This window comes from Pelodiscus sinensis, chromosome 25, assembly GCF_052426305.1.
Source record: "Pelodiscus sinensis isolate ZL-2025 chromosome 25, ASM5242630v1, whole genome shotgun sequence".
NCBI classification, from domain to species: domain Eukaryota; kingdom Metazoa; phylum Chordata; order Testudines; family Trionychidae; genus Pelodiscus; species Pelodiscus sinensis.
The window spans coordinates 21,788,611-21,804,142 of record NC_143076.1 but is presented as its reverse complement, the minus strand read 5'-3'; the positions used below and the strand labels follow the sequence as shown (position 1 = coordinate 21,804,142).

At 43.7% G+C, this 15,532-nt stretch overlaps 1 protein-coding gene across 3 annotated transcripts in view; it reads right to left on the bottom strand.

Annotated features, from left to right (window-relative positions):
• Nucleotides 1–15,532, bottom strand: part of HMBS (hydroxymethylbilane synthase) — a 35,820-nt gene that overhangs the window by 10,542 nt on the left and 9,746 nt on the right. For 2 of the 3 annotated variants that reach the window (XM_089773326.1, XM_075909395.2), the window contains exons 4-11: nt 12,065–12,228; nt 11,706–11,953; nt 7,537–7,738; nt 5,541–5,597; nt 4,590–4,643; nt 1,803–1,875; nt 988–1,037; nt 838–893 (exon numbers count right to left, since the gene is read on the bottom strand). In XM_089773326.1, the coding sequence (XP_089629452.1) occupies nt 838–893; nt 988–1,037; nt 1,803–1,875; nt 4,590–4,643; nt 5,541–5,597; nt 7,537–7,738; nt 11,706–11,953; nt 12,065–12,228 (904 nt within the window). Of the gene's footprint in view, nt 1–837; nt 894–987; nt 1,038–1,802; nt 1,876–4,589; nt 4,644–5,540; nt 5,632–7,536; nt 7,739–11,705; nt 11,954–12,064; nt 12,229–15,532 lie in introns of those variants that run through there. The other variant, XM_075909396.2, reaches the window with a different exon arrangement.

Genomic DNA, 15,532 nt, shown 5'->3' with positions numbered 1-15,532 from the left:
ATCTCTCTGTGCCTCAGTTTCTTCCTCTAACACTGAGATTCACCTCCCAGGGTGCTAAGTCATAAATATTGGAAGAGCTTGGTGCCAAAGACCCATACATGCATTGCCCAGATACCTATCAACCTTGCGGTATGTAAAGCTCAGTGGGATGAGATAGCCTAGACAGATCTAAGTAGCTACTTTTCAGTAGGCAACAACCCAAAATTCAAGCTGCCTGCACCACTTCATACCACTGATGTGGCCATCAAAAAAGGTCTTGAATCCTTAAAGCCTGAACTTAGCAGGACTCTTTCCATTGATTTCAGCAGGAGCTAGATCAGGCTCCTGGATGACAAGGACTCAGTCACAATCCACATATCAACCAAGGTTTCCCACAGAAATAAGGTACCCAGAAAGAACTTAGCCCTAATGCTCCTACTTCTCCTACACTGTCAATAGTGAATACAATTAACAGGCAGGAGGCTGCAGAGACTGTCCAATGATAGTTTTAATCTGAGGCATCTAACGAAATTCCAGAATTCAAATTGTATGTGGCCACTCAGTGATGTGCATGTAACAAATCATACCATTGTTCTAAAAATGCCACAGGTTGCAGGGTATCAGTTCGACCAACCCCAAGATTATTGATTAACAGGACACATTTTTCCTTCAATCACGTGAGAACAACGAAAACATTAAGGGGAGTGACTGTGGATAGCACATTTCACAAGCATGTAGTTACAGACAAGCCACTAGGGCGAGAATGTTCATCCTGATTTTAGATGCAAACAGAATATACAGCCCAGTGCAGACCATTCCATGGTCTGCTGTAAGCAAGAGAAAGGATCAGGCTCTTACTCATTTCTTTCCAGGGCATTTTCCAGTTCCTTGGTGAAGAGGCTCTTCTCTCCAATCTAAACAGGGAGGGAGGAACAACAAGCCTATTGCCAACCTAGTCACATACAGTCTGACTCAATCCAAAGGAGGAAAAAGGAAGAGGTCAGGTACCTTGGAAAGAGCAGTGTCCAAGATCTTGTCTCCAGTTGTTGACATGGCAACTGTTCAAAGAGAGAGCTTTTTAAGAGCAGCATATGAGAGAGATAAGGGATGTCCAGATTCTGTAGGTCGCTGTGCAATATGCAGGCAAGGGGTACGTGGCTGTTGAGTTCTAGCGCAGGTGTGAACACAGGCTCCATGTAACAATGTGAAGCAATAGGATTTTTTTTAGTCCTGTGCTCTTCTGGGAGTGTGCTGCCTTATTCCTAAGAGCATGGAGTATGAAAAGGGGAGGCCATGCGCTGGTATGTCTGAGGTCAACAGTATTAAGCAGGATCCCCATCACAAGACACTTTGCTTTGAACACCGTATCTGACCTCACTCTTGCTACTAGCAAGGGGCTCACAGCTGCCATCAGTGCAGCACTGATCACCAAATTACTCACTATTTGGCTTATATAATTTTTTTACCTTGGGCTTACACAAATACCATTTTATGCCTGCTCAAAGTAGGAAGAAGCCTTGAACATGAACATAGGATACAACTGCTTAGAGCTAGACCAATGCATGATTACTCTATAGATTTGACAGCACCCAGGAATTCAACGCTCAGCAGTAAATAGCATCCATCCTCTCCTTGCTCTGCAGACAAGAGCATCTATTGCCCAGCCAGCTGATCCTAACTGGGCAGAACTGATTCAGATTCTCCATTTGAGCAAACTCCACAATCTCTCTTTCTTGGGCCATGGCCATCTTGCATAACTGGTTATACACCAAAGCATCCAACTCCAGCTGCTCCCTACCTTTGAGAAGTGTTTGAACACCTACCGATCTCAAAATGAAGGTTGAGGTATCGCTTGCGGAGCATTTCCACTACACTGTCTGTCTGAATCCGGGCCAGCTACAGTTAAAAACAGAAGGCAAAGTCTGAACACATGTGAGATGGCATGTATTCAGTACATCAGCTAAAGGAAGCTTTTCTGTTCTTAGACACAGTCACATCACCCTTCAAAGCACAAGCATTAATACAAATAGGTGTCTTAGCAAGGTGCTAAACACACACAGCCTACCCCCTTGTCACAACGATCACAACACCCAACTGAAGAAAGTGCCAGCATCTCTTCTTTACAGATAGAGAAACAGAAAGAGTTAGAATAACTTGCCTCATGGTTAAACAATGGATTGGGTAAGTGGTAGGGGGGAGCTGTAAAGACATGGACAGACAAAACTTCTTCAGTTGCGCAAATTGTTATCATCAGCCTCTTGTAACTTGAACAATCCAATTCACTATTTTTTTCCTCTTTTTTGTTCTTTTCTTTTCTCCCTGCCTCTCTTCCCCCCGCCTTTCCTTATTTATTCTTGGATCTGGACTTTCAATACTCCAGTCATCCGAAGAAGTGGTTGTACCATCTACATATTTTGCTCATTATACCATCTCATTATACCATCTACATATTTTGTTAGTCTTTCAGATGCTGCTAGACTATTCATTGTTTTTTTAAAACTTCTTCAGTTACAAGTATTGGTTCAAACAGGGGATTGGAAATCAGATTTCCTGGGTTCCATTTTCAGCCCTGCCACTGACTTCCTACATTCTGTGGCCAGTCATTTCAGCTCTTTGTGCCTCAGCAACATTAAGTTTCAAATGGCAACAGTTCTTACCCACCTAACTGGAGGGCTGTGGCCTGCTATCTGTGAAATACCATCATTGGGTGAATGGAGCTAGGAAAACAGTGGGGTGATTTTGTAATTTTTGACATGAATCAGACTGAGCATTGTGGGCAGTGCTAGAGAATAGGTTCTGCAATGAGAGGCACCCATTGTTATTATAACCAAGACAGACTAAATAGCCCAGTGATTACCACCTCAATGAGCAATGAGTTAAAGTGTCCCATATCTGCTCTGTGCTTTTTATGATTTCTAAACTTCAATGTTGTTGATTCTGCAAGGAGCCAGGATTTAGATGTGTCTGTGGAAATGGTATTCTATATGAGCAGAGCTATGCCAGAAAGTCATGCAGAAGGAGAACAGCTGAACAACACAGAGCAAGGTGCTGGGATTGGAGGCTGCAAAAGGTCCATGCATCTGTAGATGGGAGACATTTAATTTATACTCTGGAAGGGAGAGAATACGTAAAATAATCCACCACCACCATACTCAAGCCTAACATAAAGGATCCCTCCTTAGATTCTAGCCTTGTGAAAGGCAATGAAGTCTAGTAGTCACAGCTGAAGACGAACCAGAAAGCCTTGTTTCTAATCTTTCTGTGCTGTGATGCTCTAAGTGGCCCTAGGCAAGCCATAGGTTTCCACATGTGCCGTGAGATTCTGGGTGAAAGGCATAATCTGTAAATGCAATGTGTGGATAATGATCATTCTTAACAACAACTGAAGATGCAGAAAAATAACCTCCCACCCTTCAATGTCCATTTGTCTCATCTTCTAGCCTCCCACATACAGAGTCATGCCTGTGCCTGACTTGCAGAATAGGCGAGATTATCTCAAAACAAAGGGCCAAGGCACATTTATCTCTCTTTGCAAACTTGCTCCTCCCAGCTGCAGCTAGATAGCAAGAAAGACCCATTTCCTATATCCTCCCAGCCCTTTGTAAAGGTCACGGCAGCCTAAGTTTTGCTTGGTTGCAGGATATAAGCAAAATGGAAACCCAAATGGATTCTATTGACAAGGGAGTGCAACCTCCCTGTCTCTCGATCTATTCCACAGGCTTGGTGCGGATGGAATGTGCCAACTGACAGCTACAGAATGCACAAGTCCAGCCGGCACCAAGGCAAGTTTTCCCCACAAAGCTCTAACAACGCACCTCAGCCCTGACATGGAGGGACTCAGTCTCCCAAGCCCATCGAATTAAGGGCCTTCAAGGCCAACAAGCAGGCCTGTTACAGTGCAACTCTGGTGGCAGAACAGTTATTTCTAATTCAGAGGTCACTCTCTGGCAAACAGAAGTGCATTTATCTCCATCTAATAATACTTTGTGCTTAATCCAAGACCTTAAAGTGCTTTACTAATGTGAAAGAATGAAGCCTCAATACCCCAGACTTTCTGTGAACTATTTACATATTGTTCCCATTTTACAGTGAGAAAATGGCAGCACAGATAAATAAAGAGCAACATTTTCAAGAGGGATCACTACTTTGGGTGCCTAAACTTTAAGCAGCTGAAGCCTAATTTGCATCCGCACCTCCTAGTGACTACAGTTAAGACAACTCAGCACCTCTGAAAATCAGTAGTTAGGTATACAAGTTTGGATACCGAAGGTTAGAGGCCACTTTTGAAGATGTAACCCTAAGAGACTTGCCAGAAGCACATAGTGAGTCAGTGCTAGAGATGGGAACAGAACAAGGAAATATTGAGTGGCAATCCGTCACTCTAATCACTAGACAACACTTCCCTACTGAACAAGAATCCTGACAGATGCTGGACTTCATTTGAGTTATCTATAAGTAATTGAGGTACATATTAAATTTGAAATTAGCCACCCAGATTTTCTACTTTTAGGAAATGCAGCTATGGGGTCTCTAGTCATAATTTTCCCCATTGAATACTTGGCAATGTGGCCATACCAGAACTGAAGCTAATGCAATAAGCAGAAACTCACCTGACTCTTCCTGGTGCCCACTCGGATAATTCTGTTTTTCAGGCCATTTTCATCCTACGAACAACATGTTTCATGTATTTGAAAAATGAAAGCAAATCCCTCAAATCGATAATTATGCAGGTTTTCTTTCCGATGCTCTCTGTCAACTCAGAGTTCATTCTACCTCTCAAGAACATCTAAATCTGCTCCTTAAGAGGCAACCACATGTTCCTAAACTGAGTTTAAATGTTTGGCATTTTGCTAACACATGAGCAGGTTTGCAATGAGTATAGAAAAGGCCTGTTGGGAGATATGCAGCACTTTCCAGGAGGCAGTCACTCTCGCAGTGTTGAGCCCTAGAGCTCATGAACGCTATCAGTCATAGCACACACTACTGTATACAGTCCCACGGACTTTTGTAGCAAGTCTTTGCAGGGTTTGAGCCCATGTGTATTGTATTAAGCTCTTAGATGTTCTGCTAGTCACAAAAAACATTAAGAACAACAGTAAGTCCTTATACAGAACTATTCATTTTCAAAATGCTGTACAAATGTTAATTAAGATCGGTAAAGTTATCGATGTCTTTAAAAATGCTCAAACTTTTAACTTAACCAACTTAGGCTTATCTATTCAGTAAGTAGAAGAATTAGAGGGAACATGGTTTAAATCCCTTTTCTCTCCCACCCACTCCTTTTGATTTAAGCATTAGATTTTAACTAAGACAAACAGTAAAGAGACTCCAAGCTTGGGAACATCTTACTTGTAATTTTTTTCTAAAAATGAGAAAGTAATTGTTTTGTTTTTGCTTTTCTCCAGCCTCTTAAAACTGTAGAGAGAAGAGGAGCAGATTTTAAGCCTGGACTATTAAATTATTTGAATGGATTTGCAGTGCTGAAATATATGCATTTTATTACGAGATTTAATTACCATGAACACGCTAAGCCCTGAAGAATGCAAAGTCTGTTCTTTTACCTTAACGTTCCTCAGTGTCTTGTTCTCCATTACAATGGACTTCTCCAGCCTCAAAGCCTGTTATATGAAAGAGAAGAAGACGCTCCTTGAACTGGGAAAGAGGAGAAGAGGGAAATTACTGCCTCTGCTGCCTAGCACAGTGTGTACCAAACCATGTGCTAGAGAGACAAGCTGTTGTTTGTGACCCAGACCCTTCTGATGTAGCATGGGCACAGAGATAAGAGGTGACAGACACATTAAAATACATGCTGCAGTAGGAGATTGGGAGGGAAAGGTCTTCACAAAGTAGGGATGGGTGTGACCAACACTTAGGAATAGAGGTTACCAGTTCTGCAGAGAAGGAAATTCAGCTGCAGAAGCTGCCTCCACAGACCTATCCAGCTTCTGTACAGAAAAAAAATTGTCCTGAATCACTAGGAAGAAGGGATGGCAGAAAGAGACCTTCTCTCCCAAGCCTTTTGCTGCCTGCAATATGCCCAGATTTGTATATGGCAAGTATTGCACTACCCATCAAAACAGTCATAAGGTGGATATTTTCCTAAGTGAACAGTGTCATTTTCACCAAGATATTCTTTTAGGGAAAGAGGGACACAACATGTGGTTTTGTATCCTGCAGACACACCAGCTCCAATTATCACCCATCCTCAAGGCAACAGAACACAATTTCTTTTCAACTTTCATAATTTATGCCAGGGGTCTCCAACCTTTTTAAGCACAAGATCACTTTTTGAATTTATGTGCAATCCAGAATCTACCTCAAATCAACTACCCTTGCCACCCCCTCCTTTGTGCCCCTTCCCTGAGGCCCCACCGCTGCTCACTCTGTCCTCTCCCCCTTCCTCCCTTTCACGAGGCAGAGGCAGAGGGTTGGGGCACAGGCTCTGGTCTTGGGCTTAGGGATTTGGAATGTGAGAGGGGCTCTAAGTGGAGCCTGGAACAGGCGATTGGACTGCAGGAGGGGTTCATAACTTGGGTAGAGGTTCAGAGCTGGCTCCAGCTGGGCACTGTTTATATCAGGTGGCTCCTGGGGGGGTGGTGCAGTGGGGCTAAGACACGCTCAGCCCTGCTCTGGCCCTGTACCATTCCCAAAAGCAGCCAACAAACTCCCTCCATCCCAAGGCCTGCTGTGCCCCCCTCCGTTCTGTGGAGACGAATTCTATGATAGAGGGCACCCTGACATCAGTGCCCCCTCCTCTCCCTTCCCTGCCCAGCAAGCAGGAGGCTCCTGCGGGGGAAGCTCTAAGGCAAAGGGCAGGAGATGCACAGCAATGCGGGGAGGCGCAGTTGAAGTACTGGCACTTGACAGCCTCTTGGCCAAACCAGTCAGGATAAGTAGATCCCAAACTACTGGTTGGTGACCACTGATCTGTGCAGATCATTGTGAATAGTTCTCTGAAAAGCATCCACCCAGTGTGCAGTGGTCACCAAAACAGCGAACAGAATGTTAGGAACCATATTGATGGGTAGAGATGAGGAAGAGTAAAACTGATGCACTGCTTCTGGTACCTACTTGAGAAGTTTCCTTCCCAGCCATGAGGGCTAGAAATGTTTTTTTTTTTTTTTAATGAAATTTTGAATTTATACGCTCATGGATCAGAATCTGTAACAGGAAACTAGGTGTTTGACTAACCCTTCTGTTCTAGACAGTGGCATATTTCACACACGCTACTCTTCACCGGGTAAATGCCCTAAGTGTCCACAAAGCTAGTTGTTCCTTCCACTAAATACTGTCCCAAGCCTGTACAGGCTTGTTTACAATATTAAGAGACCTGCAGCAGCTCGACTGTGCAGAGAAGCCATCATCTCATCTGCTATATAACTCACCTAGTCTCTCACTCACCTTGTCTCTCTAATGTCTGGGGAGCAACATGGCACCACCACCACCATGGCTGCTGCCGCCAACATAGCTCTCTTGTCCAAAGAGCTGGCTTCTCAATCTGTAATCTGTGCAGTTTTTAAAATTCTGAAGCCATAAAACACTAAGAAGGTGACTTGCCTCAAGTTTGGTTTGAGTATCCTTCTCCTGAAGCACATGGATCTTCCCATCTCTAGTCAGCACGTAGAGAGACTCCCACTCTGCTAACACATCCACCACGTCATCAAAGACCGAGCTGTATGCGATGACCTCATTACGTAGGTCGTAGACATTCAAGATTTGCTTGTTGGAGTTCCATGGTTTGCTCCCAGCAAACTCTGATCTGGAAGAGAAGGAGTTTAACAAACTTGCTCCTGTATTTGAGTCACATAGAATCATAGAACTGGAAGGGACCTCGAGAGGTCATCGAGTCCAGCCCCCCGCCCTCAAGGCAGGATCAAGCTCCGTCTACACCATCCCTGACAGATGTCTATCTAACCTGTTCTTAAATATCTCCAGAGAGGGAGATTCCACCACCTCCCTTGGCAATTTATTCCAATATTTGACCACCCTGACAGTTAGGAATTTTTTCCTAATGTCCAATCTAAACCTCCCCTGCTGCACTTTAAGCCCATTACTCCTTGTCCTGTCCTCAGAAACCAAGAGGAACAAATTTTCGCCTTCCTCCTTGTGACACCCTTTTAGATATTTGAAAACCGCTATCATGTCCCCCCTTAATCTTCTTTTTTCCAAACTAAACAAGCCCAGTTCATGAAGCCTGGCTTCATAGGTCATGTTCTCTAGACCTTTAATCATTCTTGTCGCTCTTCTCTGTACCCTTTCCAATTTCTCCACATCTTTCTTGAAATGTGGCGCCCAGAACTGGACACAGCACTCCAGCTGAGGCCTAACTAGTGCAGAGTAGAGCGGCAGAATGACTTCACGAGTTTTGCTTACAACACACCTGTTGATACAACCTAGAATCATATTTGCTTTTTTTGCAACAGCATCACACTGTTGACTCATATTCAACTTGTGGTCCACTATGACCCCTAGATCCCTTTCCGCCATGCTCCTTCCTAGACAGTCGCTTCCCATCTTGTATGTATGGAACTGATTGTTCCTTCCTAAGTGGAGCACTTTGCATTTCTCTTTATTAAACCTCATCCTGTTTACCTCTGACCATTTCTCTAACTTGCTAAGGTCATTTTGAATTATGTCCCTATCCTCCAAAGAAGTCGCAACCCCACCCAGTTTGGTATCATCTGCAAACTTAATAAGAGTACTCTCTATCCCAATATCTACATCATTGATGAAGATATTGAATAGTACGGGTCCCAAAACAGACCCTTGAGGAACTCCACTTGTTATCCCTTTCCAGCAGGATTTAGAACCGTTAACAACAACTCTCTGACTACGGTTATCCAGCCAATTATGCACCCACCTTATCGTGGCCCTATCTAAGTTATATTTGCCTAGTTTATCAATAAGAATATCATGCGAGACCGTATCAAATGCCTTACTAAAGTCTAGGTATATGACATCCACCGCTTCTCCCTTATCCACAAGGCTCGTTATCTTATCAAAGAAAGCTATCAGATTAGTTTGGCATGACTTGTTCTTCACAAACCCATGCTGGCTATTCCCTATCACTTTATTACTTTCCAAGTGTTTGCATACGATTTCCTTAATTACCTGCTCCATTATCTTCCCTGGGACAGACGTTAAACTGACCGGTCTATAATTTCCTGGGTTGTTCTTATTCCCCTTTTTATAGATGGGCACAATATTTGCCCTTTTCCAGTCTTCTGGAATCTCCCCTGTCTGCCATGATTTTTCAAAGATCATAGCTAAAGGCTCAGATACCTCCTCTATCAGCTCCTTGAGTATCCTGGGATGCATTTCATCAGGACCTGGTGACTTGCTGACATCTAACTTTCCTAAGTGATTTTTAACTTGTTCTTTGTGTATCCTATCTTCTAAACTTACCCTCTCTCTGCTTGTATTCACTACGTTAGGCACACCTCCAGACTTCTCGGTGAAGACCGAAACAAAGAAGTCATTGAGCATCTCCGCCATTTCCAAGTTCCCTGTTACTGCTTCTCCCTCCTCACTAAGCAGTGGGCCTACCCTGTCCTTGGTCTTCCTCTTGCTTTTAATGTATTTATAAAAGGTCTTCTTGTTTCCCTTTATGCCTGTAGCTAGTTTGATCTCATTTTGTGCCTTTGCCTTTCTAATCTTGCCCCTGCATTCCCGTGTTGCTTGCCTATATTCATCCTTTGTTAGCTGTCCTAGTTTCCATTTTTTATATGACTCCTTTTTTATTTTGAGATCATGCAAGATCTCCTTGTTAAGCCAAGCTGGTCTTTTGCCATATTTTCTATCTTTCCTACACAGCGGAATTGTTTGCTTTTGGGCCCTTAACAACGTCCCTTTGAAATACTTCCAACTCTCCTCAGTTGTTTTTCCCTTCAGTCTTGCTTCCCATGGGACCTTACCTACAAGTTCTCTGAGCTTATCAAAATCTGCCTTCCTGAAATCCATTAGCTCAATTGTGCTGGATTCTCAATAGCATCTGCTTAATACACTTTGTTTGTGTTTAATACACAATATTTTTAATGGGTTAATCAAACAGGATTTCCCATCCTTAAGACCGCATTTTTATAAACGTAATCGCGCTGCCTGATTACTTCCTAGGTGAAGCAATATAGAGTGGTCTCCTTGTCTTTAATTTTAATTTATTAAAACTTTGAAGTGTATCTTTGGATAAAGTATCTCCCCCCTGCTCTTCTTCTCTTCCATTTAAATCTTACAGTCCTTCCTCTGTATTTAGCTCAGACTGTGGATTGTGAACAAGCAATACTCAATTTACATGTTAACAAATGAATAAATCTATTTGGTCTGAAACAAAAGCACTTCTTCACCTCTGATGTCAATTAACAACTTGACACAAATTATCAGAACATATTTCTAGTGAATATACATAATGATGTGTCTAGACTACAGGGTTTTTTCAAAAAAAGTAGTGTTTTTTCAAAAATACGTCACCTACATCTAGACTGCAGCCACGTTGTTTCAAAAGTAAATCGAAAGATCGCGGCAGTTTTTTCGATCGTGGTAAACCTCATTCTACGAGGAATAACGCCTTTTTTCGAAAGTACTCTTTCAAAGAAAGGCGCTATTTAATGCAAACTGTGTTTTTTCAAAAGAGAGCATCTATACTTGCTTTTTCGAAAAATCTGCTTGTAGTCTCTTTTATAAGAGGCTTGTAGTCTAGACGTAGCCAAAGTGTTAGTCAAAACATCAGGGTAGTTATCAAGAGAAAATAAAATATAAACACACTGGCTAATTACAATTATAACCACCATTCAAAAACTTCCTCTGATACTTTTTATGGATGCCTCTAGGGATATTCTATACTTGGGGGAGCACCCTGTAATAGGGATGTAAGTGACTAGTCAACTATCCAATAGGCTTATCAGATAGTCTAGAAGTTACTTGATTCGTGACATCCTCCCCTTGCTGCCTCTAGTAGGGGAGTGGGAGCTGGTGCTGGAGGAGCCAGCTTAAAAGTCAGTTCCCCCCAATACTATCTCCGCAGGGGAGGCAGAGGTGTAGTGGGGCCTGGATGCCATGCCTCTGTTTTTTAAATGTATTAAGAGCCAACAGGCAACACCACCACCCCGAAGACTCCAATAGAGGTAATTGGTCCAGATTTCAAGTGTCACATGAATTCTATCTTTGCCCTCAAACTTCTTTTACTATTTACCTTTACCAGGGAGTTTGTGTGAAGCAAATCTGCTCAGGTTTTACAACAGCTGGTGCATGCATGCCCACTTTCCATTAATGAAGCAGTGAACCAGTCAATAAATTAGATAGTACATTCCTGAGATGAAGTCCTGGGAGAATTTGACTCTGCTGCCTTACTCAGATTCATGAGTGGCTCTGGGAGCATACACACAATCTGGCCAGGTGTTGGCCTCCACATGCAGCTGTGCTGAGTGACAGCAGCGACTGAAGGGATTGCTGCTAGTCACTACCAAGACATTATTAGGAGACAGGCTGGAGAGAGTTAAGGGGACACAGCAGTTCCATGGTCCCAAGCTGCGCACCAAGAGGATCCCATTACAACTACTATGAAAGCAGCAGGCCTGTTAGGAGTTGCTGTTACAGACCACTGAGCCCTGTGTCACTTGGGAGCAATGGGGCTCTGGATCACAGCAACGTTGCACAACGGAGCACCAGGAGAGCTGCAAAGACAGCACAGTGAGTACATGTAAAATGGACTCATCTGCTTCCCGGAGTCTTACTTTGGAGAGGTTTTCCGGTCCTTGGAAACAATGATGAGGTATCCCCGATACCAGTGAACGATCAATTTCTGTCCCTCAAAGGCAAAGCAGGGGCCACGTTCCTCTGGCTGGTACAGATACACACATTCATTTCCTGCCACAATGAACTGGAGGTCCTGGGAGGGGTCGCTGAGCGTGGAGCAGCGTAAACCGCAACCACGCGTGTCCAGCTCCAGACGAAGATAATCCTTCCCTGACAGCCTATAGGACTGTGAAGGAAATATGATTTTTTCAGATGTTACACTGAACAGCAGAGATGTGTTACAAGCAGTGGGCCTGAGTTTGATCTCCACTACAGCGTTGCCAAGTCAATATCTTACCTGGATGTTCTCCGTGGTGACAACAAAAAGGTGGGTGATTTTGCCAGACTGGCGGAAGGCAAGCCCAGTGACCGGGTAACTGCCTTCATGTAAGATCTGGGTCTTACTATGCCGGTCTCCTGTGACATCTCCTTCTGTAAGCACAACGCTTCCACCTGAAAAACCTGTTGAAGAATTAAACTGTTTATCTAATCCAGCCCCCTGCACCCATGGCAGGACTACATATTATCGAGACCATCTCTTATAGCTGTATCTTTAACCTGCTGTTAAAAATCTCCAATGATGGAGATTCTACAACATCCCCAGGCAATTTTTTCCACTGGTTTAACACCCTGATAAGAAGTTTCTCTAATTTCCAACCTAAACTTCCCTTGCTGCAATTTTTGCCCACTGCTTCTTGTCCTGTCCCCAGAGGTTTATGTCTATAACACTTGCCAAACATTTCTAGTATTAAGCCCAAGGCAGCTGCAGCCCTCCTTGTTAGCGCCCATACAACTATGCATACTAGGGCGGTCCCACACACTTCTCACTTCACAGCTCTATGTACATAAATCCCTTTCTGAGTAGGGCCTGCTAGGGTTACTTCATGGCCATCTCACTTTCTTTAAGGGTTATTTTCTCCAGTGGCTTCCTTTTGTTTTGCTTTGCTACATAGGATACCTCAGTCACCGGTACCAGTTTTGTGTAACAGCTGTTGTAAGTCATGCAGTGTTCCACATACATACAGTAGGCACTACAAAAGTTAACATGAACACAGAAGGAAATCAGCTGGTCAAAAGTCTCATTTTTTAGATCAAGTCTGAACAAGGTGTAGATCCGCAAGAACACCTTCTCTCTTATCTGATGACTATTTAGTTTGCATAATAGCCTCTGGTGATGCACCTTGTCAAAGGCTTCCTGCAAGTCCAATTACACACTGAATCATAAGGATGTAAGCGACTAGTCGACTATGCGAAAAGCAAAAACTTATCGGACAGTCGATTAGCCCCTCAACTAGTCACTTCCCCCCCTTGCTCCCCTCTATCAGAGGCAGCGATGGGGAGGGGAGCAGAGGAGGGGGAGAGAGCAGGAGCCAGTGCTGGGGGGGGGGAGCTGGCTTAAAAGACCATTTCCCCTGCACCATTTCCGCAGGGGGAAGGGAAGGCGGAGGGTAGTGGGGATCGGGCACAAACTGGGAATCAGCTGAATCCTGGCTAGTGCCCAGTCCCAGAAGCTGCGCCTTTGCTTTTTAAATATATTAAGAGCCTGCCGGCTCGTTATACATTTAGAAATCAGAAACACAGCAGAGGGGTCCTGGTGCGAGCCAGGACAGCTCTTAATACAGCTTATTTCCAGCTCACACTAGGTGTCCCCGCTGCACTTTAGCCTTTTAAATGTATTAAGAGCCAGCAGGCTCTTACTACATTTAAAAGGCAGAGCCACAGCGGGGTTAGCTCCTGAGCCGGGAGCTAACCCCGCTGCAGCTCCCCTCCTTATCCATTAATCAACTAATCAGTGGAAAATCCATTGACTAGTTGATTCAACTAAATTTAACATCCCTGCTGGATCACCGTTGTTCACATGCTTCTTGACACCTGTGAAGAATCCTAATAAATTGGTGAGGAGTGTGACTTCCCTTTATAAAAGCCATGCCGACTCACCCCCCAATAAATCAGCATTTCTGATCATTCTGTTCTTTACTATAGTTTCAACCCAATTTCCTAGTTCCAAATTAAGGCTCTATGGACCATAGTTGCCAGGATTAGGGATGTAATAATAGTCAATTAACTGATAAGCAAAAACTTATAGATTAATGGCATAGACTACATGCATTTCTCCCCACACCCAAGTAAATTTTTTAGCAGGCTGGCCAGCAACCTGACTCAGTCCTAGCTTGCAATGGGTTCGGGACCTACCTCTGCTGAGGCCCCTCATTTGAAGTGTATTATGAGCGAGGCAGGCAGGCAGCCACCTCAGTTCTGGCTCCTGCTGCGTCTGGAAGCACAGACCGCGCCCCCAGACCCAGACAGGGGCTGCTGCCACCCCGCACTACTTCCTCTGTATCCGAGGCAGCAGCATGGGGTAACAAGCAGCTGGTCTGAGAGAGGAGCTAGTTTTTAAAACCATCTCCCGTCGCAGACCAGCTCCCGCCTGGCATGCTACACTGCTACCTCTGATACTGCTGGCCCATCCCCCGGATACTATAGAGCAGTCGACTAACCAATAAGAATTCATGAGGTTACTTGACTATTCAATTAACCGATATTTAACATCCCTACCCAGGAATGCCTCTGGAGCCCTTGTTAAAAACTAGTGTTACATTTCCACAAGTCTATGATTAGCTGCTCTCCAGTCTTCTGATACTGAAGATGCTTTCAACAGTAATTTACATTACAGAATGAACTACAGTTATGAAGTCTGCAAAATTTGATTTCATCCAGAAGTTCTGGATGAATACCATGTGGTCCTGGTGTGTTATTTAATTTTCTAGTTGGTTTTAAAACATTCTCAACTGACATATCAAGGTGGAATAGTGTCAGATTTGTTACCCAGAGGTAAAAGCTCTGATCTAGGTATCCAACCCACATCCTCTGCAGTTAAGACTGCTGCACACAACTCATTTAGCTTTTCTGCAGTAGCCTTATTGTCTTTGAATATTCCTTTAACACCTCTGTTCTCTATTGGCCCTGTTGCCCATTTGGCAAGCTTCCTGCTTTTTATGTACTTTCTTATTGTTGGTATTTGTGGGTATAGCAAGTTGATTTTCGAATTCTTTCTTGGTCTGCATTATTATACTTTTGCACATACCCTACCAGAGCTTATGCTCCTTTCTATTCTCCTCACTAGGATTTAACGTCCAAAATTTTAAGGATGCATTTTTGCCTCTAATAGCCTCAATTATTCTGCTGAACACCGTTATGGCTAAACTTTTGGTCTTATTATATGGTCTGATTTGGGAATACACTTAGTTTGATTTTCTATTTCTGGTGCTTTTAAATAATCCCCACAGTTTTACAAGCATTTCACCTTTGTGACAGTCTCTTCTAATGTCTGTCTAACAAGTGTCCTTATTTTTATGTCATTCCCTGTTTTAAAGTTAAATATTACCAAGTGGCAATTCCAGCATTATGCCAAATTTCATTACATTATGATCATGATTACTAAATGGGTTAACTAGAATTAGTTCCTGGATCAGATCTTGTGCTCCCAATTAAGACTAATCAAGAACTGCCACACTCCTTGTGTGTTCCAGAGCTAGCTGCTCCAAGAAGCATGATGTATGATCTCTCAAAGTTTTATCTCTGTCACATTTGCCCAGTCATCATAAGGATTTGAGGCTCCATTCCCGTCTTCTGCCCAGGGGGCTGGAGCTTGCACAGCTCCACTCCCAATTTCAGTGGAGGCAGGGCACAGTGAGTCTCTAGCTATGGAGGGAGCACTCGGTTAAAAGCAGCGCTCAGCCCCCAGCTAAAGCCTCAAACTCCAGTG